Genomic DNA, 25,651 nt, shown 5'->3' with positions numbered 1-25,651 from the left:
TGGTCACATGAATGAATGAATGGTTGTGTAACCTGAAGATTTTTCTGTGCTTTGAAATTGAGTTCCTAAGCTCCAACTTCCTCGGAGGAAAGAGATTACAATACTTTTCAGGGTGTTGGGTAATTCTCTCACCATTATAATAAATCACCAAGCCCTACCTTTATGAAGTCACAAAGTTTGAGGTTTGAGGTACTGTAGACGTCACAATTCCCTAGGCATTTTAGATGGGAAAACCAGCCAGAAATGGAGACGAATAGTCCAACACATGGAACCAAGCAGGTGGGGAGGGGGGGAAAGTAGCGGGGAAAGCAGTGGGAGGGAAAAAGTTACAAGTGGGGGGGGGGGGGACATAGAAGAGGAATCAGTGATACGGTGAGGTGGAGGATGGGAACAAAACAGAGGAAACGGAACGGGAAAGGAGCAGAGAGAGAGGGGAAGACGACGACCGCCGTGTAGCATCATCGCAAGTGTAGCAGCATCCATCCCGCCTATAACCTTGCATCCTCTGCCTCTTGCCACTCATTTTTTCTCTTACAGCCTCATCACGCATTTGGACAAGGCTGTGCTGCAGGGAGGGGAAGTGCTATGAGATTAAGTTGAGCAGAGAAAGGTTGGGTTTCCACACCGGACACGCACGCACGCACATCAAAAGGTTAGGAAGGAGGATCAGCCCACGCATCAGGACGGACGGACGGACGGAAGGACGGACAAGAGGAGCGAGGCAAGCAGGCAGGTAGGCACTCTGGAGGGAGAGCGCGATTTGCAGCAGGGGGGATACGCAGGAACGGACCGATATCCTAGGGAGATATGAAACCGGAGACCTCAAGCGGAGGTGGTGGAGGTGAAAGGCCTCGCCACTCTTCTCATAATAATTCAACCTACAACAGGGACAAGGTGCGAAGCCACTCCTCGGCGCCATTTTTTGCCTCTTCTGTTTACCGGTCCATGTCGGCGCCAGGCCTCGACACGATGGAACCTGAGCGCGTCGTCGTGAGAGCTTATGGGAACGTCGCTCCGCCGTCGCCGCAGAATCGGAGTCTGTTGCCTGCACACTCGCCGCCGCAGATCGTGCCCACCGCTGGCATTTTGGAGGGGCGGGATGTTAGTGTAAGCGGTCGCAAAAGGCCGGGTAGGAAAACGAGGCGGCCGGATGTCTATGGTGGTCTCTCACCTGAGAATGGTATTACCACTTCCTTCCAAATTGGTAGGTTCTCGTGCACACCGTTTGCCCTCCTTGACTTTGTTGATCGGTTCAAATCTTCGAAATTGAAGGTCTCTTCACTTCATGTTTCGTTGTTAAGCTAGGCCCTGTCTGTTTGGTAGGAAATCGTACGTATCGCTAGGGTTTGCTCTTCACCTTTTGGTAAACTTTGGGCGAAGAAAATGCTACAGGTATTGCTTGCAATTGCATGTGTAAGATGGTGTTTATGAGTGTACAGTTGTGAGAGCATAGCTTCATGTGAACTTTCTATCCCCTCTTCTCCTTTTAGCTCCTCCTCCTCCTCCTCCTCTTCTTCTTCTTCTTCTTCTTCTTCTTCTCTCTCTCTCTCTCTCTCTCTCTCTCTCTCCCCCCCCCCCTCTGCCCCCTTCCCCCCTCCCTTTTTTCCTCCCTTGAGGTTTCAGTTCTTACCCCGCTGTTATAATTATTCAAACAATTCATTTATTTATCTTTCTTTGAAATTAAAGAATTCACTGCTGATTGTCTTTACATTGTCTATGTAGGAGACGTGAAGGATGGAACTTGTAAAATCCAAGCGGAGCAGATGGGAAAAGAAGCTCCTCTGCGTGGGACCAACAATTACGCATCCTTGTTGTCTAGCCCCTGTCCTAGTTCCATACCTAACCCTTCTTTTAAGACTAAGCTTTCATTTGATACTCTCGATGCTAAACCAGCTATTGCGTCTGGTCAGCCTTGTACAAGACCCGAGGGAGATTCTGTACAGTCGGTTCTCTCTTCCTCTCTTACTTCGAGAAGTGAGTTTCCCCAGAATTCCACTGTGAAATATGTAGAAGTTTTTTCTCCTCTTTTGGCGTCATCGGCGTCAGTCCCTAGTTCCACGTTTGAAGTAGTTAGCCCAGAAAGTTCGAGCCCCTCAGAAGCTTACCCAAAGGATGATTCTACTGGGAACGATAGCTCGGAAACAGAAGTTTCAACTCCGCCTGCCACCACCTCATCAGATTTGATGACAAGATACGGGAAAACTTATTTGGACTACGATTTCTACACGACAATACAGCATGAGGAAAGAAAGGATTCAAGTGACAGTAGTACTTTGCAAGATGGAAGTCGCTTGTCAAACCCTAACTTGGTGATGTCGTCGAGTTCGTCGGAGTCTACGACTAGGAGTAGCAATGTTATTGTGCAGGAGATGGTGGTGTCCAGTGCCGAGTCTAGAAACAAAGTTGGGAGTCACGCTGTGGGGATTCCAAAGATGAAGGAGAGGCATACGATCGTGAAGTCGTCGAAAGTTAGAAACGATAATGTAGATGCGAGGAGATATGGTGCTCACAGCACCGGTTCGAAGCAACCCGAAAGAGAGAAGGGGATAAGAAGATCGTCTCCGGTTCCACCTTCTAGATCGCCCAGTTTGAAGTCTCCGTTTCAAGATTCACAGTCGCAGTGGAAGGACATCTATTCGGGCGTGAGCAAGGATGCAGTTTGCCAGCAGCCTTTTGCTGGTTCCAGTGATGAAGGACCTCTGCAGTGTTCGCGTTCTTGGCCAGGACCAGGGTCAAGCTTGCTTGGCTCACCATTTGGACCTCCTGGTGGACCAACTGTGGAGTCTGTCTCTGCAACTCAGACTGTGCTTAATAACAGTCGTGGTATTCCGCAGTCGAAGATGTTTTCAGAGCATTGGTCTCCTGAAGAAGTGAATCAGTCGATAGAGGTGAATTGTTATCTCTCTGAAATTTTCTTATGTCTGTTCTATTGAGGTGGTTGCAGCAACTGTGGGGACATGTCGAGAACATTGTCTGATAGTTATTGTGAACTTGGAGAAATATCAATCTTATGTATTAGTTGTGAGAATTAATTTCTTTTGCAGCTGCTTGCTGAGAACGTTGATTCAGCACAGTTGCTGAGTACTGTGTTCCTAATATGTATAAATGTTTTCTTTCTATTGACAGGACGGCCGGATTTTCAAGGCTACTTTTCGAGTGAATTCTCACAATCGTCATGAGGTAGTATTTACGTCTCTTTGTGTGTTTTCTTTCTTTCTTTAAGTTATTAATTTCAATCAACCATCTTTCATCCTTTTAGGGGATGTCTCCAACTGGGCTCGACCACTTACACGATATGGTTTGTTGTCGTTGTATTTATGGTTTATGCGACGTATTTGATTCGATGTTCTTGCTGTCTCAGGCATACGTGACTGTTGATGGATTACCCCTGGATTTACTTATTGATGGATTACAGTCTCAAAATCGGGCGGTATGTCTTGACTCTGATGTACTCTTTGCGTGTGACTTAAAATGTTTATACTAACCTAAAGGTCTTTGTATCGTTATTGCTGGTTTTTTCAGAATCTCTGTTGTAATTGACATTATAGTTCATTATGAACTAAATGTTGTTCTGACACGTTGATTTCAGATGGAGGGAGATGTTGTAGCAGTTATGATTGAACCAACATCAGCTTGGCCTAGACTGAAAGGGTCTTTCAATAAGCAATCCAGTCCTGAGTCCGTCACAATAGGTGACGGAGGCTCTTTTACTAGAGAAGGACTTGGAGATATTGGGGTGGGCGTTTCTTCTTCCAGTTGTTATTCCATACATTCAGAGATCGGTAGAGGTAAAGGTGTGAACCCTGATAATAAGACAGAGGATGCAGGAGATGTATTTCATGAGGAAGAAGGCGTTCTTGAGATAAATTACCTTCAATGGGTTTCGAAGGATAGCAAGGTTACGCTCACGCAGGAAACTGCCTTATCCAACAAGCCGAGAAGTGGCTTGCACAACAATGGTCGTCTGGTTGATCAGAAGAATACTATCTCGCGGAACACCGTATATCAAATTCTGAAGAGGAATCCAACCAAGTGTGCTAGAGAACCTGCTGTGCTGCAGACCTCTACGGAGAAACTTAACTCAATCAAAGGATCGATTACGACAACTCCTAGGAGCGTTGCGGAAAAGCCTGATACCGTATGTGGCGCACCATACCGCGTAGGTTCGAATGACAAAGTTTCGGCAGCCATAAGCAGTCTTCTAGCTCAATTGTCATCATGCCCAGGGAAGAGACCCACTGCTAAAGTCGTGGCCATTGTTCAAAAGTCTCCACGGCGGGAGTCTCTGGTAGGATTCTTGGAGATGCCCCAGCAGCGAGGTGGTAGGGCAGCGGGTAAAGGACTATCTGGTGATTCACCTCAGAAGCGAAGGAATGTGGGGACAATGCTACTTATGCCTGTCGATAGTCGTTGTCCGAAAATGCTTGTCCCTCCTAATGGTCTTCCGGCTAACTTACTCAAGCGTTTGAAGGAAGGTGATTCTACAGTAGCTACTGAACTTGTTGCTGCTCGTGTTGATACATGGTCGGTGGACAGTTACTTGCCTTATGCTACAGTAGTTAGGAGTTTAGGCCAGGGTGGGGAAATCGAACCTCAATTGAAGGCAATCTTGTTCGAGAACAATGCCCATCCTCCAGATTTTCCCCAAGCATCGCTAGATTGCCTTCCCAAAACTCCGTGGAAGATACCAGCGTCAGAAATTAAGAAGAGGGTGGATTTGAGGTCCTATAGGATCTTCTCGATTGATCCCCCAACGGCACGAGATTTGGACGATGCACTCTCATTTGAGAAGCTTCAGAACGGGGAAATAAGGGTTGGTGTACATATTGCTGATGTTTCATATTTCATCACTCCTGGATCTGAGCTAGATAAGGAGGCTGCTCACAGATCTACAAGTATCTACCTCGAACAACGAGTCTTGCCCATGCTTCCTCGGCTTCTGTGCGAAGAGCTTTGTTCTCTCAATCCTGGAGTGGACCGCCTTGCATTCTCTGTTATTTGGACTATGAGTGCATCTGGTGAGATTCTTGAACAATGGGTAGGACGAACTGTGATCAATTCATGTGCTAAACTCACTTATGAGCATGCACAAGATATGATCGAGGGAGTTTTTACGGATATGGAGGGTGCTGAAGCCAGGAATAGCCTGTCTAAATCTGGTAAACCGTTGCCTCAGCTTCATGGTAATCATTCTTGGTCAGAGGTAGTATCGGACGTGCTGTCACTCCATGACATGGCTAAGAAGCGAAGAGAGAGTCGAATTGAAGGAGGTGCTCTGAAGCTTAATAACTCAAAGATCACATTCTCATTAGATGAAGATGGTACACCTTACGATAGTTCCATGTACATGACTAGAGACTCTAACTTCGTCGTAGAGGAGTTCATGCTTTTGGCCAACATGACAGTTGCCAAAATAATTTCAAACGCTTTTCCAGAAAGTGCTTTATTGCGGCGGCATCCCGAACCAAATATGCGAAAATTGAGGGAGTTCGAAGAATTTTGTGAAAAGAACGACTTCGACTTGGATACATCTTCTTCAGGTGCTTTACGCCTGTCGTTGGAGAAGATGCAAGACCGTGTAAGTCATGACCCAGTTCTATACAATATTTTGATGTTGTTCGCGACAAAACCGATGCAGTTGGCAAAGTATTTTTGCACCGGGGAGTTGAAAGATAAGGAAGAAGAATGGGGACACTATGCACTCGCTTGTCCTCTATACACTCATTTCACTTCCCCTATCCGAAGATATCCAGATGTTTTGGTCCATCGCATGTTATCAGCGGCTCTTGAAGCGGAAGAAATTATTGGTATGCCTGAGAGCTCCTTGTCTCACAGTAGAGTTAGCAAGAGCAGTGCAGTAACAGCTCTAGGAAAAAAATTACGAATGAAGCAATACTTCTCCAGTGCCAAATCCGAAAGAGGTGTATCAGACACACCAGTTGCTCAAAATGCATTAACTATTGCTGCCAATAGACACAAATTGCCAGCTTGTTCAGATCTTCTGGGCATCGCTGCCCATTGCAACGAAAGAAAAATGGCCAGTCGAAACGTGAAAGAGGCCAGTGACAAGCTCTACTTGTGGGCCATGCTGAAGAAAAAAGGGGTAAGCACTTGCGCATTCTATAAGATTACTACTGTTGTTTTGGTGTAAGACTGTGGTGCGTGTGTTGACATGCTCAAAGGCTGTGATTTTTGTTAGCATTTTTCAAAGCTTTGGTTGCTTGGGCTGAATTTAGCACTATGCAGTACTAACGATTATGTTGGATATCTTTGACAGGGATTACTATCGGATTCGAGGGTGCTTGCCTTAGGCCCTAAGTTTATGTCATTATATATTTGCAAGATAGCGGTATGGCGCGTTTCATTCTAACCTACACTTTCACTTGCTTCATTTTATTGGTGGTCTTGAGGTTCAAGAGTAGATTATTTTATTATATATAATTATGTTTCATGTGTGGTTTTCTAGGTTGTCCATATTTGGGCTGATTTGGTGCAACGAAGGTTTTGAGTGATGTGTAGATTCATATCCCTAACGAACACAACTCTTGGATCTTTCAGATGGAGCGTCGTATATATTACGAAGAGATCGAGGGTGTTAATGCCGAGTGGTTCGAAGCAACTGGGACACTCGTCCTTGACATCTCCCCAACTAAGAAAACTCCGCGAAAGGGTTCACAGGGCAAGTTCGGTAGGCAGCAAAGAACGGTCGCCGACATAGCTACGGTGGTTAATCCCGCTGATGGTCTGGGTAGTAGCCTTGAACAAGGATCTTACGAACAAATCATTCGGGAGGTTGAACAAACGCTAGCTGGGAAAGATTTTCCATACGAAAGCCCTCCAGCTTTTGATGTGGAGGGGCTTGCTAGTGACGCAGAAGTTGAACCCACAGTTTTACCCCTGACCCTTCGATTGTTCTCTGCAGTTCCTGTCTCTTTGCATTCAATCGGAGGTGGAGCTGACCATCGACCTCTGGACATTGCAGTGAAGCTCTATGTGAGCTCTTATGCCACTTGATATTGACGTGGGTTTCTTCCCATAGTATTCCTTTCGTGGGTGCTTGGTCGCTTTTAGTCATGGATACAGTCGCTCTCTTTACAGCTGCTCAAGTAGACTTTGGTCAATCACTCAACAATTTCTTTGAGATTTATAACTGTATTTTAGTATCCTACATTGAGGTCACGTTGTCATTCCTAAAATTGATAAGTCACAGATTTTCTGCCTATCTAAGTACTGCACGCAGTTCTAGCTGCAACCCCTCTGTAAGTACCTCATGCCTAGAGTCACTAGTCATTGGAATACCTCATAGAACAGAACTCTCTTCCTCCTAGAGGAGCTCTCTTGGATCAGCCACTTCCCAATTTATATTACACGGTTTCACACCGGTTCTAAGGCCAGAATATTGATAATACCTATTATTATCTGGCTTAGAGTTCAACCTTCATAGCTGTTGCATAGATTTGATTTCTGCGATGCCTTCCGTCTGAAGGAGCAGCCTTTTTGGTGCTGCTAGAATTACCTAGACTGTATATACTTCTCGATGTCCCTCGGAAGGATATCTAGATTTTAGAAAGTCTTAGAACTTACGATAGCAAGCTTTAGAAGCAACGGTGAAATCCGGCTTCCTGGCTTGAAACCTGATTTTGGGATTCTTTTGCTCCTCAGCTGAAGTATAGATTTCTGACCGCAAGAATTCCGTGGGGGCAGGTCGTTTGCTGTCACCGAGTTGCATGGATGCTGAATGGCACCTTTTGCTCGATTCACTGTCGGACGTTTTAACATTGTCATGTTCTGTAGTGACTCGCCCGTAAGACTCCCGGGTTCTTGTGAGTTGGCGTTGTCCTGATGCTTTCCCCTACAGATTATATTAGACATGTACGAGGCGCCTGCTTTCTTCTTCCTTCTCCCTCACCCTAAACCCGCCTCTCCCAACCTCTCCTTTGCTGTCATTTTGATTCTCTGGTTCATTCTTTTCAAAATCGTTTCATAGCTCCTCGAGACCTATCTTCGTTCTTTCTTTCTTTCCCCTCTCTCTTCTCTTTTCTCTTTCTTCCTCCGCCTCCTCCATCAGATCAAAAATGGCCCTTCTTTTATTGGGACTTTTTGGAAAAAATATGGAGGACTGTTCAATAGGTACTGGTGATGGTGGAGATCTCAATGGATGAGGACGAACACCAGATTTTCTCTGGAAAGGATGATGGGATGTGCCCTATTAACCACTGCTTGGACCTGACGGGAGAATCTGGACCAGGTTCGTACAACTTTTGTAAGGGACCAGCCGACGGTGACGTATGTCTTGGACATTTTAGTGGGTACTTGGTCATACCAAGCCATATCTCAACTAGGTTTAGGTTGAAGTTTGGCTTTACTTCTAGAAAAACTTTTGGATGAGATTCTTGTTGAGAGCTATAAAGAGGGCTGTAGATAGCAGTCACTTGGTTTAAAAACATATGTGCAGATTTGGACCTTATGGCTTTTTGTGATAAAGCTCTAAAACTGCTTTTTTGTATGAAAAAATCCGAAGAAATATTGCATTTTGAAACACACACTTGCGTTGCTCGTGGTTCTTCTCCTTCCACGCACGTCTTTCTCATTGACAGTTGGATATGAATGTCTAAAGCCCCCACAAAAAATGATCCAAGTTAACTTGAATCTTCATAATCTACCTACCAGTAGGGAATTTGATTTCGCATTCCATGCCTAGAATAACTTCCTGAGTCTCTAGGTTGAAATGTTTTGGTTGCACTGTGTAGTATGTTTTTTTGGTTACAAAACCAATATAAGGAGTGCAACTGGTGATAAATGGTCAATAGCTAACTGGTTAATCTAGATAACATGATTTATATCATAATTTTTTGAATAAGATTGAAAATGGTTTTAGTTTCACAACTTAAATAAACTATTAAATTATTTGAAATAAACTGTAAAATTTGTGTAGTTTTTTTTAGCTTGAAGATTTAATTTGATTTTGAATTTGCAATTGTGACATTAGTTTATTTTGTCTATTGACAAGTTATTAGAAGATGTTAAAAGAAGAGAATTATTTTACATAAGAAAAAATCAAGATCTTATTAAAAATAATGTTGTGTAGTCCCTCAATCCTTGATTACTTGATTGATTAATTTCTGAGTTGTAAATAATGACTCAAATTATCTGTTCATATCTGGTTTGTGATTTTTTGTTATTTAATTATTTCTTAGAAGTTTTATGGCACTTCTTTAATTTCTACATTTATTTTCCTATCATGCAATGGGATTAATTATATAAGTTATTTTGATTGTTATATATATATATATTCTTTAGAATCATGCAATGAGATTATTTTTAAAAATAATCATTATTCTTTAGAGTATTGGTTGATTTATAAAGCTTATGTAGATAAATATATGAATGTGTATGTATGTTATAAGAATTTGTTTTTACATAAACTTGCTGAGTTGTTTAACTTGCTTAATGGTTATGTGTAAATCTAATATTTTATCCTCTAAATTCTTAGTTGACCATTTTGTTTGCAATTTCATTTTGAGAACTTATCCTCTTCTTAAGTATTAATTTTTGGTTAAATTGAAAATAACACTTTATATAATACCTACATTATAATGAAGTTTTTATACATGTGCAATGTGAGTAGACAAATAAAACTTCTTTCAATTAAAAATAGAATAACAAAAAACATATTGATGGCAATCAACAAAATTGTTTATATTTATTATAAATAAAAAAGAAGATATTATCTAAAATTCGTAATAAATAAAGATTGACTCAATTAAAAAAGCATAATACTTCTTTCAAGAATATCTACTTGAAATTGAGGATTTATTTGTTGTCTTATTGATTACTTATTTTTTATTATATATATTGATGTAAGGTCTAATTCACTCATTATATTTTACTATAATTATTTTAGAAATGCAAAGAGTTTTTATTTATTTATTTTCTTTTTTAATTCCAAAAAGATAGATCAATTATTTTAAAAAAAATAAAAACAACTATCATTATAATTTTTTTATATATAAAAGTATACAAGTGCAATAAATGTTTAATAATATTTAGTCACTAGTACTAATTTATATACAAATGCATGATAGACCATTTGTGTAGTTATGTCTATGAATACTAAGAATTATTTATTTTATCATCAATTCAAAAAAATCATAACAAAAATATTAATATAAATACCTATAGATCTTTAAGAAATTAAATGAAAAAGGTCCAAAGAAGTCACATTTTTTTTTATACATGTGCAATGTGAGTAGACAAATTCTTCTATTAATTCTAAAATTTGTATTTTCTAAAATATTCTTAGCATAAAATTGGTTATTTTGTTCAAATAAGAATAGATAGTCAATTTAAGATAATAATTTTATTTAAAGATACCATATAACACTTCAAAAATAATTGAATAAATCTAGTGCAAAGATGATTAAAAGTTAGTAAAAAATTATCTATATTAAATTATATTAAGACAATAAAATTGCCATAATAATTATACAAAACAAATTACATGTTATAATACAACCAAAAATTTTGGAAAAAGTAAAATAGAATAAAGGTTCTTTTAATTAAATTACTAATAAAATTTTCACAAAATCTATTGCATAAATTTTCATTAGTTTATTCTAATTTTTTCTATGAAATATAAAAGGGCCTTTAAATCTAAAAATAGTTTTATTTTTTTTGAAGGGATTTAGAAGTCTTTGCTTGTAATGAGTTTTGCATATAATAATCTTGATTCTTGTAGAATTTAAAGAAAAAAAAATTAAGATTTTTTAAAAACTATTAATATTTCTTTAAAAAATGTATAAGATTATAAAAAAACCTACAAATTTATATGTATATATCATGATTTTTTTTTTTTTTTTTTTTTTTTTTTTTTTTTTTGATCTAATAACAATTTTTAATGGAACTAATGATGTCAAAATTTAGTGTCTTTTTAAAATAACAATCAACCATTTTGTTATAAAATAGTATTCAAAATTAAAATTTAATGATTACCATTATACTTAATCTTGATTAAATATTTTTTAAACCTCTTTTATTATTATCTTTAAGTAATCTAAAGATGAAAATATTTTGAATGCAAAATCAACAAGGCATCCAAAGTTAAAGATAAGAATTTTAAATAAAACATATGTCAAGGTCTTTTTAGAGAATATATTTAAAAATTACGTATATATATATATATATATATATATATTTCTTTTTAATATTAATTTCAAATTGCAAACATTCATATATATTTTCTTTAGAAATTGAATACATAATAGCTCTTAAGAACACCTTTTTAGAAGTTGGTCTTTTTGTTTAATCATAATTGAGGTCAAAGAACCTATCATTGAAAGAAAACATAAAAATGAAAAATCATTACATTCAATTAAAAAATATGTAAATAAAAAGGTGTTGATTTTTGAAAAAGTCCAAAGATGTAGTGACTAATTACTTATAAAGCTGTCTAATTAGACAATATTTGAATTGATGATTTACAATGAAACAAAATGAAAGCTACATGTTTTGACAAATTAAATTAATTTTGTGCTAGACTTCCAATTTGGTAATACATTTTGATCAATTAAAAGTTATTTGTAGTTGATGTTTCAAGCAAATTTTTGTACAAGAATGTTTATTGAGTGCTTTTTTTTTTTTTTTTTTTTTTTTTTTTTTCTAAAGCAGATAATTTCTCAAAAATTCAAAATGAATAAAATCATATTCCATTCATCATGTATCAATAACATACTCTGAAATGAACATTCATTGGGAAATTTTGGCAGGTTTTACATACCTTAATTAAATATCCACAAAGAACCACGTATTCATACACAACCCACAGAGAAGAGAAAGAAATAGAGGTTTAGAGAATTAGATGAAAGCAATTGTCTTGGTATCCTGCAACAATTCTATAAGCATGCTTTCCAATGTGAGAATGGACATGACAAGAGAGGAGCTCAATCAAGTGAACCGAAACAATTGGCTTCGAATTGCGTATAAAAAAATACAGATTGTTCAGATCAAACCAATTCACGTCAGGGAACCGATCACACACGTGGCTTTTTATTTATTTATAGACAAACTCTGCATAATGTGTAAGAAAACCGCCCCTCCAACACTACAGTTAAGGGCAATAAACAATTGTCCTACCCTCCTAGAAACAGAAAAAAAGCCGACTGATAGAGCAACCAATACAGGCTAAAGGGCATCAGTCGCCCAAACAGAGAATTAAGAACCAATTGTGCTCGACATATACATTGCACTACGCCGTCAGATCATCAGGAAGAGTTTCTATATTGGTTCCCATGATTTTCCCACCAACATCAGGGAAAGTATTAAAGCCCGGTAAATTTGTAATAACGCCATTGTCTTCGATCTTCAAAGGATAACGGATGAGATGGCCTCTCAAATCCGTCACTTCCGGAGCGATATACTGCTGCCAGTTTCTTTCCGCCATGTCGTTCACACGTTGAACACACTCCAGGCTCTCCGGCTCGTCGAAAATGGCTTCCAAAGGTCCCAGATGCTCCGCCCACAATGCCATCCGATACCCATAAACCTGTTTCGGATATTAACAGCTATATTAAGGTAGTTTCATTTATGTGACAGCAGAATTATTTAGTCACTTGATCCAGTATTGCACCTTTTTTTTGCTTTTGTTTATTTTACGTAAAGATCTGGTTTTGATGTATGTTTTAATTCCTATTTATGCTGCAGTCTGATTTTCTTGAAAGATGTCAGGGTTCCAGTTTCATTACCATGGTCGTATACCGAGCTCTGAATCAGGAACTATGCACACAGAAAAGTAAGGAATGATACATACCTGACCGCGTGGACGGGAATTCCGAGCTGCCCAGGTCTGGTGTGGTTGATAACCACCCATGGCAATTTCCGTGTCTCTAGAGCCATCCATAGATCGTTGGTTTATGTTGGCTGAACCCGAGATAACATATTCATCGTCCACAATCATACCTTTAGAGTGGACGTATATCATCATCCGTCTGTTTCTCTGCGACTTTCCCTGAATTGTTGTAGAACACGAAGAGAATTATTAATAGATTCCCAATACCTACATTAGTTGCAACTATCTAATGAGGAGCATTTTTTTCTCACAAAGAACAGCTGTTTAGCTCTCATCTCAACGGTCTAATATGTATGAAGATGGTTACCAGATTATTTGAAATTTTGAAGCTTCTGAAACCAAACCGAATCGAAGTGTTATCCTGATAATACCTGCTTTGAGTTGCGATCAGGTGGATTGCGAGGTTCAGGCTCCCCATGCTTTTTGGTCTCTCTATTCCCAAGACAATAGAAATTGAGGTAGTCTGTAGGCTTCCTATAGGAAAGCCCACAATCCCTCAGTGCACCAGCAATCATACTGTACATCATCTTCATGGTTTGCGTCTGCTCCACCACATCCATTGTCGCAATTAAGAATGTTGTTCAAAGTCATGGAAGAAAGCAAGAGGATGTGCAAATAACTCACTGCGACATGAATACTAGACTTGAATTTCAATGCATCTTGAAACAAAGGTACGAAGGAAAGTGTTATATTTACTCCTCAAAGTGAAGGGTTAGTCATGGGAAACGAGATACCCACCTGAAAGTACAAAATTTCTTGGACAGGGCTGCTGTCTGGCACACCTTCAGGCCACATAGGAATCACGATGTACACTGAAAATCGCTTGCCCTCTCTTATCTTGCTACAGATCTTCAATGCAATTTCCATTGGAATAAGATGATTAGCACCTGTTCAGCAAAATTAACAGCCAGACTACTTTAACACGACTGGAATGAGATCATGTGTGCACACACACAGTCAATAACATCAAAGTTGGTTATTACAGATCATTTATGACTACACGAAAGTTAACAGCTCCTATGGGGCAATGAATCTAAAATCACCAAAAAAGAGCTCAAAAGAAGAATTACCAGCTGTCTTGTAATCCGGCCAGTTGTACGAAGATCCAAGAAAATATTGGTTTTCAATATAAAGAAAATGCTGAGCGGAACGGATTGCTTTGATATAAGCCATTTGTATGCTGATGTCTATGGCTACACTCTTACCCCACACGAGACACTACAACTCCAATGCCCACAAAGTACTTGGTCAAATTGCATGAAACATGCACATCTTATTGCAGTGTGAACGTTAAATAAAATAACTTCATACTAATGATATTCAAACAAGTAAGTCAAGACCTACATCCAACTCACAACACGATTAGTATGGGGTGTATGATGCACATACAAAAAAAATGTATGAAAGATATATTCACCTGTTTCGTAACTTCCTCAGCCGTAACTGGAAATCCCTTCACGGAACCACTATCAATAGACCTGAATATCTGCAGGAAAAAAATGCCATTCAAACACCATGTGACTCAGTGACAAGATAGAACAATATTGGTGAACAAATCAATAGCTCTGCGTCGCTGTTCAGTCTCAATATCTTAACATAGAACTTTTACAATACCTTATTCCATGTAACATTTAGGCTACACAAGTGCTGTACTAGTGATCACAGTGTAGTAAAAAGAACACTAAAGGAATAACATAGTGTTACTCAAAATGACAATAAATCAATACGACAGAATGCGACTGACCATCTAGCAATAACTGCTCTCCTACAACAAGTAAGAAGCAGCAAAAGTTTGAGTTGTTCACGCATGTCAGAATATAGTTTTTGAGACCCACCTGTACTTGCCAAGTATCTGCATCATGGTCATTTGTGACAGCCAGAGTAGGATCTCCACTAAGTGGAGCTCTATTTGAAGGATCCAACAGGCGTTCAAGCTTATTAATATCAAGCAGCTCATCATCGTGCTTTCTAGTAGCTTTGTTCCAACGCTGTTCAAAGTTTTTGAGAACATCATACGCTGCATGACCTTCAATTTTACAGTGCCAGTCATGCCATGGTTGTCTTGGGCCGCCACTATCAGGGGCATACTGTTTCAACAAGATGAGATGTGAAAAAGTAAACCAGTATTCTAGTATAATGCAAAAATAACCTATTGCAAAAAGTAATCATGTTCATTGAACAAACACATGTCCATGACTATTTTCACTAGCAACGATGTCAAATTCAAGCACCACTGACAAAAAAGTACTTTTTAAAAACCCTTCAGATACAAAGATGGAGAACACTAACCGGCCATGACTTGTTTCGAAAATCGTGCTTATGTTCACGCTCCAATGAGGAAAATAATGTATGAGAAGGCGTGTCCCACCTACCACCGGTGAGATCTAGACCACCAATGAAACTGGTAATCGTTCTCCGATCATGTGGTCCAGTATCAACAATTGTCATCTTCTGGTGATGCGAATACAGTGTACCAACTACCTGTAGTCATGTACATCGAAATGTTGTAACGTTCCGAATCAAGCTCATACACTCTCAGGTGTATCGTACAGGTGTGCCGTACATATTTCCGTATATATATGATCTTATGTGTTTCGTTTTCTTAACTACTAAATACAGTGATTCAAATAATAAGATGTTCGAAAACACGACATGGTAAAACGCATGCATACTGAAGCTTGCCTTAACAGTCTTCACAGATATTTTAGATGACGAATCTCTCGATTCATGACATTATAGTTGAAGAAGCGCACAAGCAATGAAGTTACCTGTTGCCTGAACCAACTCATCTTTGAGGCACCATATCGTGGGGCCAAAACACAACGAACACCAGTACCCTTGAAATAATTCTTAGTTTCTTCATCATGCGTGTTCATTACACCATCCTGTCAACAGCAGAAAAGATTGTGAGTAGATACGTTTCCAAATACTTTCCATTCCCTCTAGGTATGAGAAAAAAGCTAAACACAAGAATCTAATGAATTTTTTCTTTTGCAACCGCTCCTCCTCCGAAGATAATCATAAGAGGCTTCAAATAGTAATTGAAATAATTGGTACACTTCTGCGCCATAAAAACGACTAGCTCCAAACTCCTTAACGCATACCAAACTTACCGTCTTGATAAACGTAAGGTCATGTGATGTTTTGTCATCCCAGACCAGCAGCAGTACACGGACTCCCTGTTTGGCCTTCAACTTCAGTAATTCACCAAGTGTCAAGTTTCCACCTGCCGGGACTGGTCGATTGTAGTCACGTATCAACTTTACCTTATAGTACACAGACCACCCCGCTATATAAATCAAATATTTAGCCTCATGAATTGCTACACACAGATCTTCCCAGCATCGCCTGGGCTCATACACCTTGCCACCATCAAGACGGATGTTTGGAAGGGTTCCATCATAGATATGTGTGTCCTGGTAAAGGGTGAGCCGACATCCTCTTCTTGAAGGAAAGTATGTGTGTGGTACTGCATGTGAATCAAATCCTGTCACTCCTTGCTTGTAGATCAGATCCTGTTCAACTGGTACGTAACTTGCACTGAATTTTAGCTGAGCACCATTCCTAGAGGGTCTCCCCTGTGAATTCAACACATCAAACCAGCCGCTGACGATCGATCCATGTAAAACCTGCTCAACAGGTATTTTGACATCTCCAATTTTTTGAGTACCCAACATATCCTGATCTTTGACTCTAAATACTATGTGATCTACGTAATGGGCAACTGGTATTGAGAAGCTCTCATGCCACTTAGGATTGACATCGTTACTGATAACACGTGTACGGGCAACCCTGGCACCTGCAAGGACGACTGTCACGTAAGGGTCACTAGTAATGTGCGGGACGTTGGGTGCAGAGGGTTCATCCTTGTGTTTAGATTTCTGAAATATGGATAGACCGGAAGTGAAATCTGAGAGCTTTTGAGAGAAACCGTCCAAGTTGGGTAGTTGCACAGCCTCAAAAATTTTAACCTCCAGAGTTCCATGGAGCAAAGTCAGTGAATGCTTCTGGCGGAATGATGACGATGATACAGGGACCAAGTCTGTCAAGTCATTTCTTGGACCAAGAGAAGCAGCAGCACTGGCAACATACTGATCTCCTGCACATATTACAAATAAAAATACAATTACAACAGATTTTAGCTATGTAATTATAGTGCTGAGAATTCATTCGTCGTTCTTCTACACGCTTCAGCAATCTAGAAGGAAAGAGCATTAATAAAAAGCTATTATTACAGAACTTAACAAAGAGAGCATCACACGCTTTTCGTTGAATTATAAAAATCCATTAAGATCAAAATAAGTCAAAAAAAAAAAAAAAAAAAAAGAAAGAAAAAAACTCAACCATTGACATAAGCACTCATGTTGACATGCAAGAAACAGTAGACTTTTATTGAAGTTTCTTACATGTCAACATGTTGACATAAGTAATCTCTGTTCCGTTGGGCCTAAGTTTGGATAGTAAACATCAGACAGAGACAAAAAAAAGTTACCTGGGTTACCACCGTAAATAGGACCGGAATAGTTTATTGAGGGTTGCGGGTGCAAATATATTGAATTACTTCGAGCATAAGGTGGAGGGCCACCCATAGATCCTAAATCTGAGGATTGCGGGCTTAGGTGCCCTGATTGACTCCGACCATAAATCGGAGGTCCACCAACAGCTCCTGAATGCGTAGGACCATGAGGACTACCTGTGATCAGAAGAAAAAATTAGTATGCAACTAATCAAATGCTACGTTTCACCAACAGAAGCATATCATAACACGATGCCATGGCACAGTGAAGAATAACAGTTCCTGAAAAAAAACGAGATGTCTCTCTCGGTTGAACACAATCTCATGCCTAAGCTTGCAATATCAACTTTGAAACGATTTTTAGATAAGCTCACAAGCAGAGGTAACGATCTAGACTAAGCCATGGTGATCATTACCTATGCTGTTAACTCGAGGCCAGCCATTATCAGCCAAGCTAAGCCTGCCCAAGTTGAGGCTGTCATGATGGGTCTCAAGAACACGAGGTGGGACATTGGAAGGTGAATACGGTCCAGCCTGATCATAAGAACCGTAAACTGGTGGATACGTTGGTCGACTTATGTACCCGGAACTGGATGGAAAATTGTATGAAGCAGTTGGATCTGCAACTTGATTGTAAGGTGTAGCGCCGGCAGCTGCATTCGCTCCTTGCAAAGCCTGTGGTGCAAATGGAGGATATACAGACGTATATGGTGAATGGGAAGGAGGGGCTGGATAGCCTGATTGAGCTGTCGAATGAATATTAGGGTACAAGGAAGTCCCCTCGGCGGGCGGACAAGCAGGATACGAAGGATATGTAGGAGGGGCACTCGGTGCAGAAGCAGCATATACAGAGGGAGCACTTGGGGTAGAATAGAAGGGAGAATCAGGCACCGTGTAAGGTGAATACTCTACTTTGGACGGCGTCGAGGCATTGGACGACGTTGAAATATTCGACCATCTGCCCAAACCCCAAAGCCCTCCATCTTGATTCGTCATTCAAAGAGAAAACTTCAGGCACTTCGTTAGCTGGATCTTAGATATCCTAAAGGTCTTGCTCTGCATCGTTGAATCTCAATTCACTGATATGAGGCAGAAAGTTTTGACGTAGTCATAATAAAATCACTCAATAGATAGTCCTACAATGAAGGAATTTGTGGGCATCAGAATTTAAAGTGCTTCAACAACACCCCTCCCTAGGTCCATTCCTATTCCATTGATTACTACTCCAGATCCTGATAAAGACAAATCATTACCAAACAAGTTCGTCAAGGTATGTACACTACTCAACAGCCCTAGTTAATAACATTACAGAATCAAAAAAATAAACAAATAAATAAATTTAGTGCAAGTGAACGCCAGGATAATACGAATTGCTTGTTTCAGAGCAAAAAGGTAGACCTAATTAGTTTGTAGCTGAGGAATGGTCTAACTAGGACCACTAGGACTCTGATGAGGACCGCCCTTCGAATTGCTTGAAGCAGACATTGAACAAAACTTGGCCAGATTCAAAGTCGGAATGCCAAACCGGCAATTTAGACTGTCTAAGATGCATAATATCTACCAGTGCAAACCCTAGGTCCAAATTGACGATCTGAACGGCTTTGAGAAAGCAATCCCTGAACGTAAACAAGTGCCGTTTCATAGACTCAAGCCATTAACATTTGGAAACGAGCAGAACCAAGTATGTGTGTATATGAATATATATATATATATATATATATATATATATGCAAAAACGCGTGGACGCGCCACACGGAGTTTCGTGAAGGATAAGCAATCCCGGGTTCTGTGTACAGAGGATGGAACTACTCACCGACAGCCAGCATAGAAGGCAAATTTTTTGCAAAGTTGTAGGGAAGGTTAACATAAGACAGAAGATAAATATCGACGCGATGTAGTTGATGCAGAAGCTCAGGCCAGACATCTCACGCAGAAAACCGAACAGGCTTCTACAACATGCACACTACGTAAACAACACACGTGTTGAGAGAAATGGTGACACACCTAAGGCGGTCGCAATTACAAGAAAATTGAAGTCGGAAACGATCCCCCACTTGGTCTGCAATAAACTTTACTTGGTTTCGAACCTTGATTGCGAGCCTTCATTACACTCGTCCCAAGACAACACAATAATAGTACCTGGCAGGGAATGCTTTTCGCCCAGGGCTCGCCCACGTAGCGCGCTGAACTTTACACTAAGAAAGGAAGTGAGGGCGCGATCGCAAACCCCAAGAAACAAAACAAACCCGAGCGACATCCAAAAACAGCAACACCGTGGACGTTCGAACCAGAATCTGAGTTGCAAGCAACCGCGTGCACAAAAGAACAGATTCGAGCTTTGGAATTTATCTTAAGTTCTCTCCGATCCTACTCCCGAATCGCAGCCAACCTTGACTGCTAGGTCAAATCTAGAGCCACCTTTTCTTCACCACTCAAGTCGTGGAAAAACAACACCATCACATCACAGGTACCTATTCCACCACCACCAGAGTCCGGAACGACCATCGTTCATATGAGAAACTCATAAATTAACCCCGAAAAGCAAGGAAAATCCCCAACTCGATTTCCATTCCCAACAGCTCACCATGAAAAGCAACAACCCAACAGTCGCAAGCATCAGCTCTCGCGGTCGGGCTACCATAGGGATACTACTTCGCCTCCAACCCCAGTAACTCCGCAACGAAATTCCCGATGCTTCCCCACTCGTGCCAGTAAAGCCGGTCGAACCTATACAACTCCTTATCCGAGACTACACCGTGAACAGTAACCCTCCTACAGAGTTCGCCGAGGAATAATGATCTGAGCAATAACAAGGACGCTGTACGTTGAGACGACGTCACAGGGAAGGGATGCAAAATATAAAGCAAGCACTCTCATAATCCCTTTGCGAATTCATTCCATTTATTATTCCACTGCATGTAGAATCAATCAATCTCTCTATCTATCTACCATTCAATTCATTCAATTCTTCACGTGGTGACGATTGCGTTGCGACCGCAACAACAGCTCCGCTCCTCGCGCCTGAAGCTCAAAACCCACCTGCTGCTGCTGCTGCTTGCGCTATAGCTTCACTTCGCCATAGCTACTTCGGATTCTCAGTGTTACAAAAGTTTTTTAGAATTGGACCTTCAGCTTACAAAACAAAACAGTTCATGTACTCAGTGGGTTTGTTTTTGCATATAATCAGGCCATAATCGATCAACTTTTAGATGGTCCTTTTTTGGTTTTTTCAGTTCTTTTGGGTAATTGATCACCATAGGCATTTCCCTTGTCCAAATTGTGATTTTTATAAGCCTCACAAGTATAATATTTTGCACAAAAAAGTGTTCATGCGATTATTTTTTATTTTATTTTATTTTTCCTTCTTCATAAATGTTTGAAACAGAATCCAGACTTTTTTTTTTCACACCAAATTCTGTAAATTATGAATTTGTAATTCCAAAAATGGTAAAAATTATACTGCTGGTTTTAATTATGAACATTATGATTTAATATGTTAATATGAATTTTTTAAAAATATATATATATATATATATATATGTAAATCTTATTAATTATTTATCTTTAAAAGTAATGCATAGAAGTTAAGACTCATTCTAAATATATAACTATTTAAAATATAATATATATTCATTAATTTTCAATACTTATTAATGCATATTTTTTCAGAGAATGTGCACAATGACAAAAAAGAATTTAGAATGATTGTACTATGATTTAAATTGGAATGCACCATGAGGTGGTATTTGTCTTCTTGTTGTTAAAGTTGGTTATCCTTATAAATTGTTCAAGATTGGAAGTTATAATAAATAAGAAACATATTCATGTTGCTATGGGACCATGATGGGCTTTGAAGTAGTAACTTAATTTTTTGAACATTCTTATTATTTTAATAAAGACTTGAATTGAAATAAAGTGATAATTGTCTAATTTTTGTTGTGTTTAGATGTATATAGTTGTATTAGTACTATAATCTTCATTATATATTAAATGAACAAATAAGATTAGGGACCTCAATAAAGAAATGATTATTTTTTTTATTTTTTAAATTGGTCTTTTTTATGCTGTGATAAAGTTAAGAACCAACAATTAGTTAGCAATTATTTCTTCATTATAAATTTGGGGCCATATTGAAGTAAAATTTGTCTTTAGTTCAATTGTTTAAACAATTGTTAGATCAATTGTTCCAATTGTCACAACATTCATAATCACATAGACACTCTTTGAATTAAAACAAAATCTTCCTAAACATTAAATATAAACATATCACAATCATTTTTTAATTTAAAAATCTTTACATGAATGCTGACGATTTTACTAAACTACAAAAATTTGATAATGTTTGTCCTCATAGTTAAAATCTCACTTTTTAAAGGTTGTTTTAAAAGTGCAATCAAAGATCAATTCATTAGTCAAATAGGTCTACCCATTTGCTGAATAGGGGTTAGAAGGGGACATGAATCCTAAATAAGTCGTGAAACACGTTGCTAAGGTAATGCATAACTATTTTTGACATCTATTTTGAACATCTATGTTTGGTAACACAAATCAGATGAGTTGTTTTGGATTTGCATCTTCTCAACAAACCTCAATAGGTACAATCTAAGACTTCATATCCTAATCATCTCCAAGTCCAAGTCAGTAATCTCAGTTCCTTCAAACCCTGTTTAAGAAAATAGTGAATAGTTCGAAAACCTATGCTCTGAACAATCTTCGTATGCACAGTTACAACAAAGCCCATATCTTCTTTTTTTCCTTCTCAGCTCTTCTTTGCTGTAACTTATAAAGGTTTCACACAGAATAATAATCAAATGAAAGTTACAGCAAAGCTGCTGGGAGGTTCACTGTTCCATGCTTGAACACTACATTCCCCTAGCATTTGTATTCATCACAACCAGTATCCAGACCGTGGCTGATCTTGCATATGCAATTTTGAATTTGTGGAGATTCTCTCCTCTTGAAAATAAAAGCCTTGGTAAAGTAAATAGGATAGCTCTGCCGCTACACACTCCGAATTTCAGTCAATATGCTGCACACCCTGTGCGAAGTGCATACGGACCATATTTCTTCACGGTGCTACTGCAGCCTAGCTGGTTCGGAAAAGCCCATCCTGTTGAAAAAGTTGGAAGGTAAAATCGGTCATTTTCAGTCGAACTTGAGTAGCAGTCAATACTTTTCAGCCTATGCTTGGCTTTGCCAGATGCTCAGAGGATCCCACAAACTCAGAAGCATCTCCCTCCCAGACATCGTCCAGACCACGAAGAGTAACATGGATGTTGCTCTCTTCATCATCCGGGAGAAGAGTGTGAGCAGGGTCCATCGAAGACTTGACTCCAACGACACCACGATCATCCATCTCAGGGATGACAGGAATTGCTTCGAGCAGTTCAACGCCCCTTTCGCGATGGCCACAGTATTCACCCAAGTCCATGATCACCGCAGTTTTTCTCTGCAGAAAGAAAGCAGTAGATGCCAAGAGGATGACGAGGCCCCAGCATGCAACTTCATAGCACCAGAACAACGCAATAGAGCACGAGGTACCCAGGCTCAAAACGAAGCAGCCCAAGAATATGGAAAGGAGCACAAATGCTATCATAAAGGAAACGTTGAGCGTTGCAAGACACCGCACACCACCTGCGCCAGCCAAACACATCATGTGCAATAGTTGTAGGAGTTGGGAAGATTCGAACGATTCTCTGCGAGACTGTAATAGTTCTAGACTTGGAAGCACGCTGGAGGATTCCAGATGCATCTGCTACGACGTTTGGCGCATTGCCTAAGTTAGCGAGGCCGCATACCTCGGTTTGATGCGCAGCAGTCGTTCTCCACAACCTTCAGACAGCTATGCCTTTCGGGAGCTATGTAGGCCACTGAAATCCCTGTGCAAAATCACATGTGGGTGTGAGTGTGCTTCTAGGAATATGCCGCTGCTCTTGGCTGCATTTCAGGTGCATGCACGCTTGCATCTTTTGCACTTTTCTGAACGATCGTGAATACTTGATTGTGAGAGCAGCAAAAAAAATAAAAATAAAGAGAAAAGAGAAAAAAGAAAGTTTCGTTATAAAATTTTCAGCAAATTCTTCTCATGATAGGTTCTAAACCTCCTAAGCCCTAATAACATATAACTCGCTGAAAACAATAGTGCAAGAAGACATGGACTCTAATTCTCGAATCAAAATACATACGTGCATTCTTAGAATGCGTGTGAATCATTCGTGTCGAAGACAGGCTAGCGTGTAAGGTAGCAAATTCTCTTACTAGGACTCCAAATTAACTTCAATTCGTGGGAACCCTGAGATTGTAGCTGAAGGCCGAACTAATAAAACAATTGTGACATTAAGTTGACAGTTAGGGCAATCCAGATTCCAGAATCCAAACCCAACCTACTCAGATAGTTGCCAACAAGCCTAAATCACTCTCTTGCTTCAAATTGCTCTCGTTTCAGAGTCAGGAGCACCGACCTGCAAATAGGTAGATGGAGGAGCAGACAAAGACAACGGATGACGGAAGAAACACAACCAGCCAGAAAATGTCGACTGCCTCCTCCTCCGTGTACACATGCGATGGAACATCTCCACGCCCCGAGCCACCACGCGCCACAGCCATGTTGAACTTTGCCAGACGCCTCTGCTGACAGAAAGGAAAATCGTCGCCACTAACTGCAAACACTACGTCCACCATGATCATCATCGAAACCACCACCGCTGCCCACACAACTATCACTCCCGCCATTGCCAAGGGCTTATGCAGCTTGGTGCACACTTTTTCCTCTTCTCGCAGCACCTCGTAGTCTTCTTGCGACATGAAGGCCTGCCATAACGCATCGCCTGCGACATTCTTCATCTCCACGATCCAATTCTCTCAAAATCCACGTACCGCCTACGCAAATAAAGTCGCCATCAAGCGATCCACTCTCTCAGAGTCTTACTCTGACTCAGGTGGCACCAAATCTCGAACCGCACCACATCCACCCTCACTCCACCCAAAACAACCTACAACGAGCTGCGAATTCTAAAACTCCCCACAACCCAAGTAAGGGATCCATCCCTAAACCCCAGAAACCTGAAGCTGCAATGCTAGTGGAATCGAGGTGAATGCAAACGGAAAAAGGCAGAAAAGAAGTGGAATGCCAACAATCTGGCAGAATACGGCAACAGTATGGTAGTGGAAAAGACCAGGCGACGGTCCTGTGCACCGGGAGCATCAGACCCGAGTATCAATCTGGACACATACCATCGCATCGCATCGCATCGCACGCAATCTCACACAGGAGCGCACAAAATGCGCGACAAACAGTGAAAGAGGGACATGCAGAAACGCCGGCACCACTCCTGGCACAGTTCCATGCCTCCTATGCTTTTCTTTGCTTTTTGTTGAGAATGTTTTAGAGGAAGAGAGAAAAGAGTAGCTAGAAGTAATATGGACACATATTACTAATAAAACACAATAAGTAAGTTTATTAATAGGGTTATATCTCTTATACAAAGAAAAGAAGAGAAAATAAACAGTTTCTCTCCATCCAAACATTGTAGCTATAGTAAATATTGTAAACTACAATAAATAGTATGGAGAGCACAGGCTACATTTAATGCTCTCAACACTCCTTCTTACTCATTATAATATTTATATGCATAGAATTATGATCTATACTTTTTTGTAATCTCGTAAGATCAACAATTGCTGCCTCATTAAAACCTTATATAGGAAAACCTTATTATATTTAAAGACAAAACCATAGATGAAGGAAAAAGAGTAGAACATTATCTCAAGAGTTCATTAACTTTCTTATTGAAGAAAAACAAGTTGCCGCATGCCAATGCCATAAGTAAGTCGGCAATGGTTATACAAAGGAAGAGCTTTGGTGAGGAGATCAGCAAGGTTATTTGCAGATTCAATTTTCTTGATCTTAAGTACTTAATTAGGAATCAAGTCATGGATATAACTAAAATACTTTGAATCAATAGGCATTGTCTAATCTCCTTTAATGAAACCAATATGCATCTGTATAATACAAGCACTATTATCTTCATACAAGGTAGTTGGAGAATCATATGAAAGTCTACGAGTTGTTTGAATGAGTTTATCAAATGATTGCATCTAAATACATTCTCAAGATATTTTATGTAAGGAAATAATTTTTACATGGTTAGATGAAGTTGCAATTATAGTTTCTTTCACTGATTTCTATGATATTGTAGCTCCATGTCTTAAGAATACATAGCCTGTTTGAGATTTAGTTGTTGCAATATCAAATTTATATCCTACATCAAAATATCCAACCAATCTTGGAT

The 25,651-nt window shown here is 39.6% G+C and overlaps 3 protein-coding genes across 8 annotated transcripts; 1 reads left to right on the top strand and 2 right to left on the bottom strand.

The window, feature by feature from the left end:
- The first annotated feature begins 532 nt into the window (after positions 1–532).
- On the top strand, positions 533–8,541 carry LOC112278830 (DIS3-like exonuclease 2). The gene is made up of 7 exons (XM_024512659.3): positions 533–1,204; positions 1,723–2,888; positions 3,127–3,180; positions 3,362–3,430; positions 3,590–6,103; positions 6,278–6,349; positions 6,559–8,541. Exons 1-7 carry the CDS (start codon positions 808–810, stop codon positions 7,012–7,014), a joined length of 4,728 nt encoding a protein of 1,575 aa, XP_024368427.1. The 5' UTR covers positions 533–807; the 3' UTR covers positions 7,015–8,541.
- Positions 8,542–12,017: 3,476 nt separating this feature from the next.
- On the bottom strand, positions 12,018–20,148 carry LOC112275775 (phospholipase D gamma 1). 6 transcript variants are annotated; one of them, XM_090247353.1, is made up of 14 exons: positions 19,945–20,071; positions 19,365–19,831; positions 17,777–18,592; positions 17,337–17,537; positions 15,958–16,943; positions 15,613–15,729; positions 15,134–15,325; positions 14,680–14,931; positions 14,262–14,330; positions 13,915–14,062; positions 13,583–13,731; positions 13,216–13,386; positions 12,806–13,003; positions 12,018–12,541 (listed from the first exon to the last, which is right to left on the bottom strand). In XM_090247353.1, the coding sequence occupies exons 3-14, from the start codon at positions 18,354–18,356 to the stop codon at positions 12,245–12,247; spliced, it is 3,360 nt and encodes a 1,119-aa protein (XP_090103479.1). In that variant the 5' UTR covers positions 18,357–18,592; positions 19,365–19,831; positions 19,945–20,071; the 3' UTR covers positions 12,018–12,244. The 6 variants fall into 6 exon arrangements, with proteins under 6 accessions (XP_090103479.1, XP_024362174.1, XP_090103486.1 ...); XM_024506406.3 differs by having other exon boundaries at positions 17,777–18,496; positions 19,365–20,148; XM_090247360.1 differs by lacking the exon at positions 19,365–19,831 and having other exon boundaries at positions 17,777–18,496; positions 19,945–20,082.
- Positions 20,149–21,848: 1,700 nt separating this feature from the next.
- On the bottom strand, positions 21,849–24,613 carry LOC112292957 (uncharacterized). Its single transcript, XM_024541961.3, has 3 exons — positions 23,822–24,613; positions 23,159–23,239; positions 21,849–22,994 (listed from the first exon to the last, which is right to left on the bottom strand). Exons 1-3 carry the CDS (start codon positions 24,201–24,203, stop codon positions 22,537–22,539), a joined length of 921 nt encoding a protein of 306 aa, XP_024397729.1. The 5' UTR covers positions 24,204–24,613; the 3' UTR covers positions 21,849–22,536.
- Between the last annotated feature and the right edge of the window lie 1,038 nt (positions 24,614–25,651).

Source organism: Physcomitrium patens, chromosome 2 (assembly GCF_059467195.1).
Source record: "Physcomitrium patens ecotype Gransden chromosome 2, ASM5946719v1, whole genome shotgun sequence".
Classification (NCBI taxonomy): domain Eukaryota; kingdom Viridiplantae; phylum Streptophyta; class Bryopsida; order Funariales; family Funariaceae; genus Physcomitrium; species Physcomitrium patens.
This window is presented reverse-complemented; position numbering and strand designations above follow the sequence as displayed.

Excerpts from the sequence above, each read along its gene's own strand:
- LOC112278830 (XM_024512659.3), top strand. The coding sequence starts at position 808 with ATGAAACCGGAGACCTCAAGCGGAGGTGGTGGAGGTGAAAGGCCTCGC. Across the intron at positions 2,889-3,126 it reads AAGTGAATCAGTCGATAGAG|GACGGCCGGATTTTCAAGGC; the intron begins GTGAATTGTTAT and ends TTCTATTGACAG. Across the intron at positions 3,181-3,361 it reads ATTCTCACAATCGTCATGAG|GCATACGTGACTGTTGATGG; the intron begins GTAGTATTTACG and ends TTGCTGTCTCAG.
- LOC112292957 (XM_024541961.3), bottom strand. The coding sequence starts at position 24,203 with ATGAAGAATGTCGCAGGCGATGCGTTATGGCAGGCCTTCATGTCGCAA. Across the intron at positions 23,240-23,821 it reads CTCCATCTACCTATTTGCAG|GGATTTCAGTGGCCTACATA; the intron begins GTCGGTGCTCCT and ends GATTTTGCACAG. Across the intron at positions 22,995-23,158 it reads CTGCTGCGCATCAAACCGAG|GTGGTGTGCGGTGTCTTGCA; the intron begins GTATGCGGCCTC and ends TGGCTGGCGCAG.
- LOC112275775 (XM_024506406.3), bottom strand. The coding sequence starts at position 18,356 with ATGACGAATCAAGATGGAGGGCTTTGGGGTTTGGGCAGATGGTCGAAT. Across the intron at positions 17,538-17,776 it reads GCCTCGAGTTAACAGCATAG|GTAGTCCTCATGGTCCTACG; the intron begins GTAATGATCACC and ends TTCTGATCACAG. Across the intron at positions 15,326-15,612 it reads TGAGTTGGTTCAGGCAACAG|GTAGTTGGTACACTGTATTC; the intron begins GTAACTTCATTG and ends ACATGACTACAG.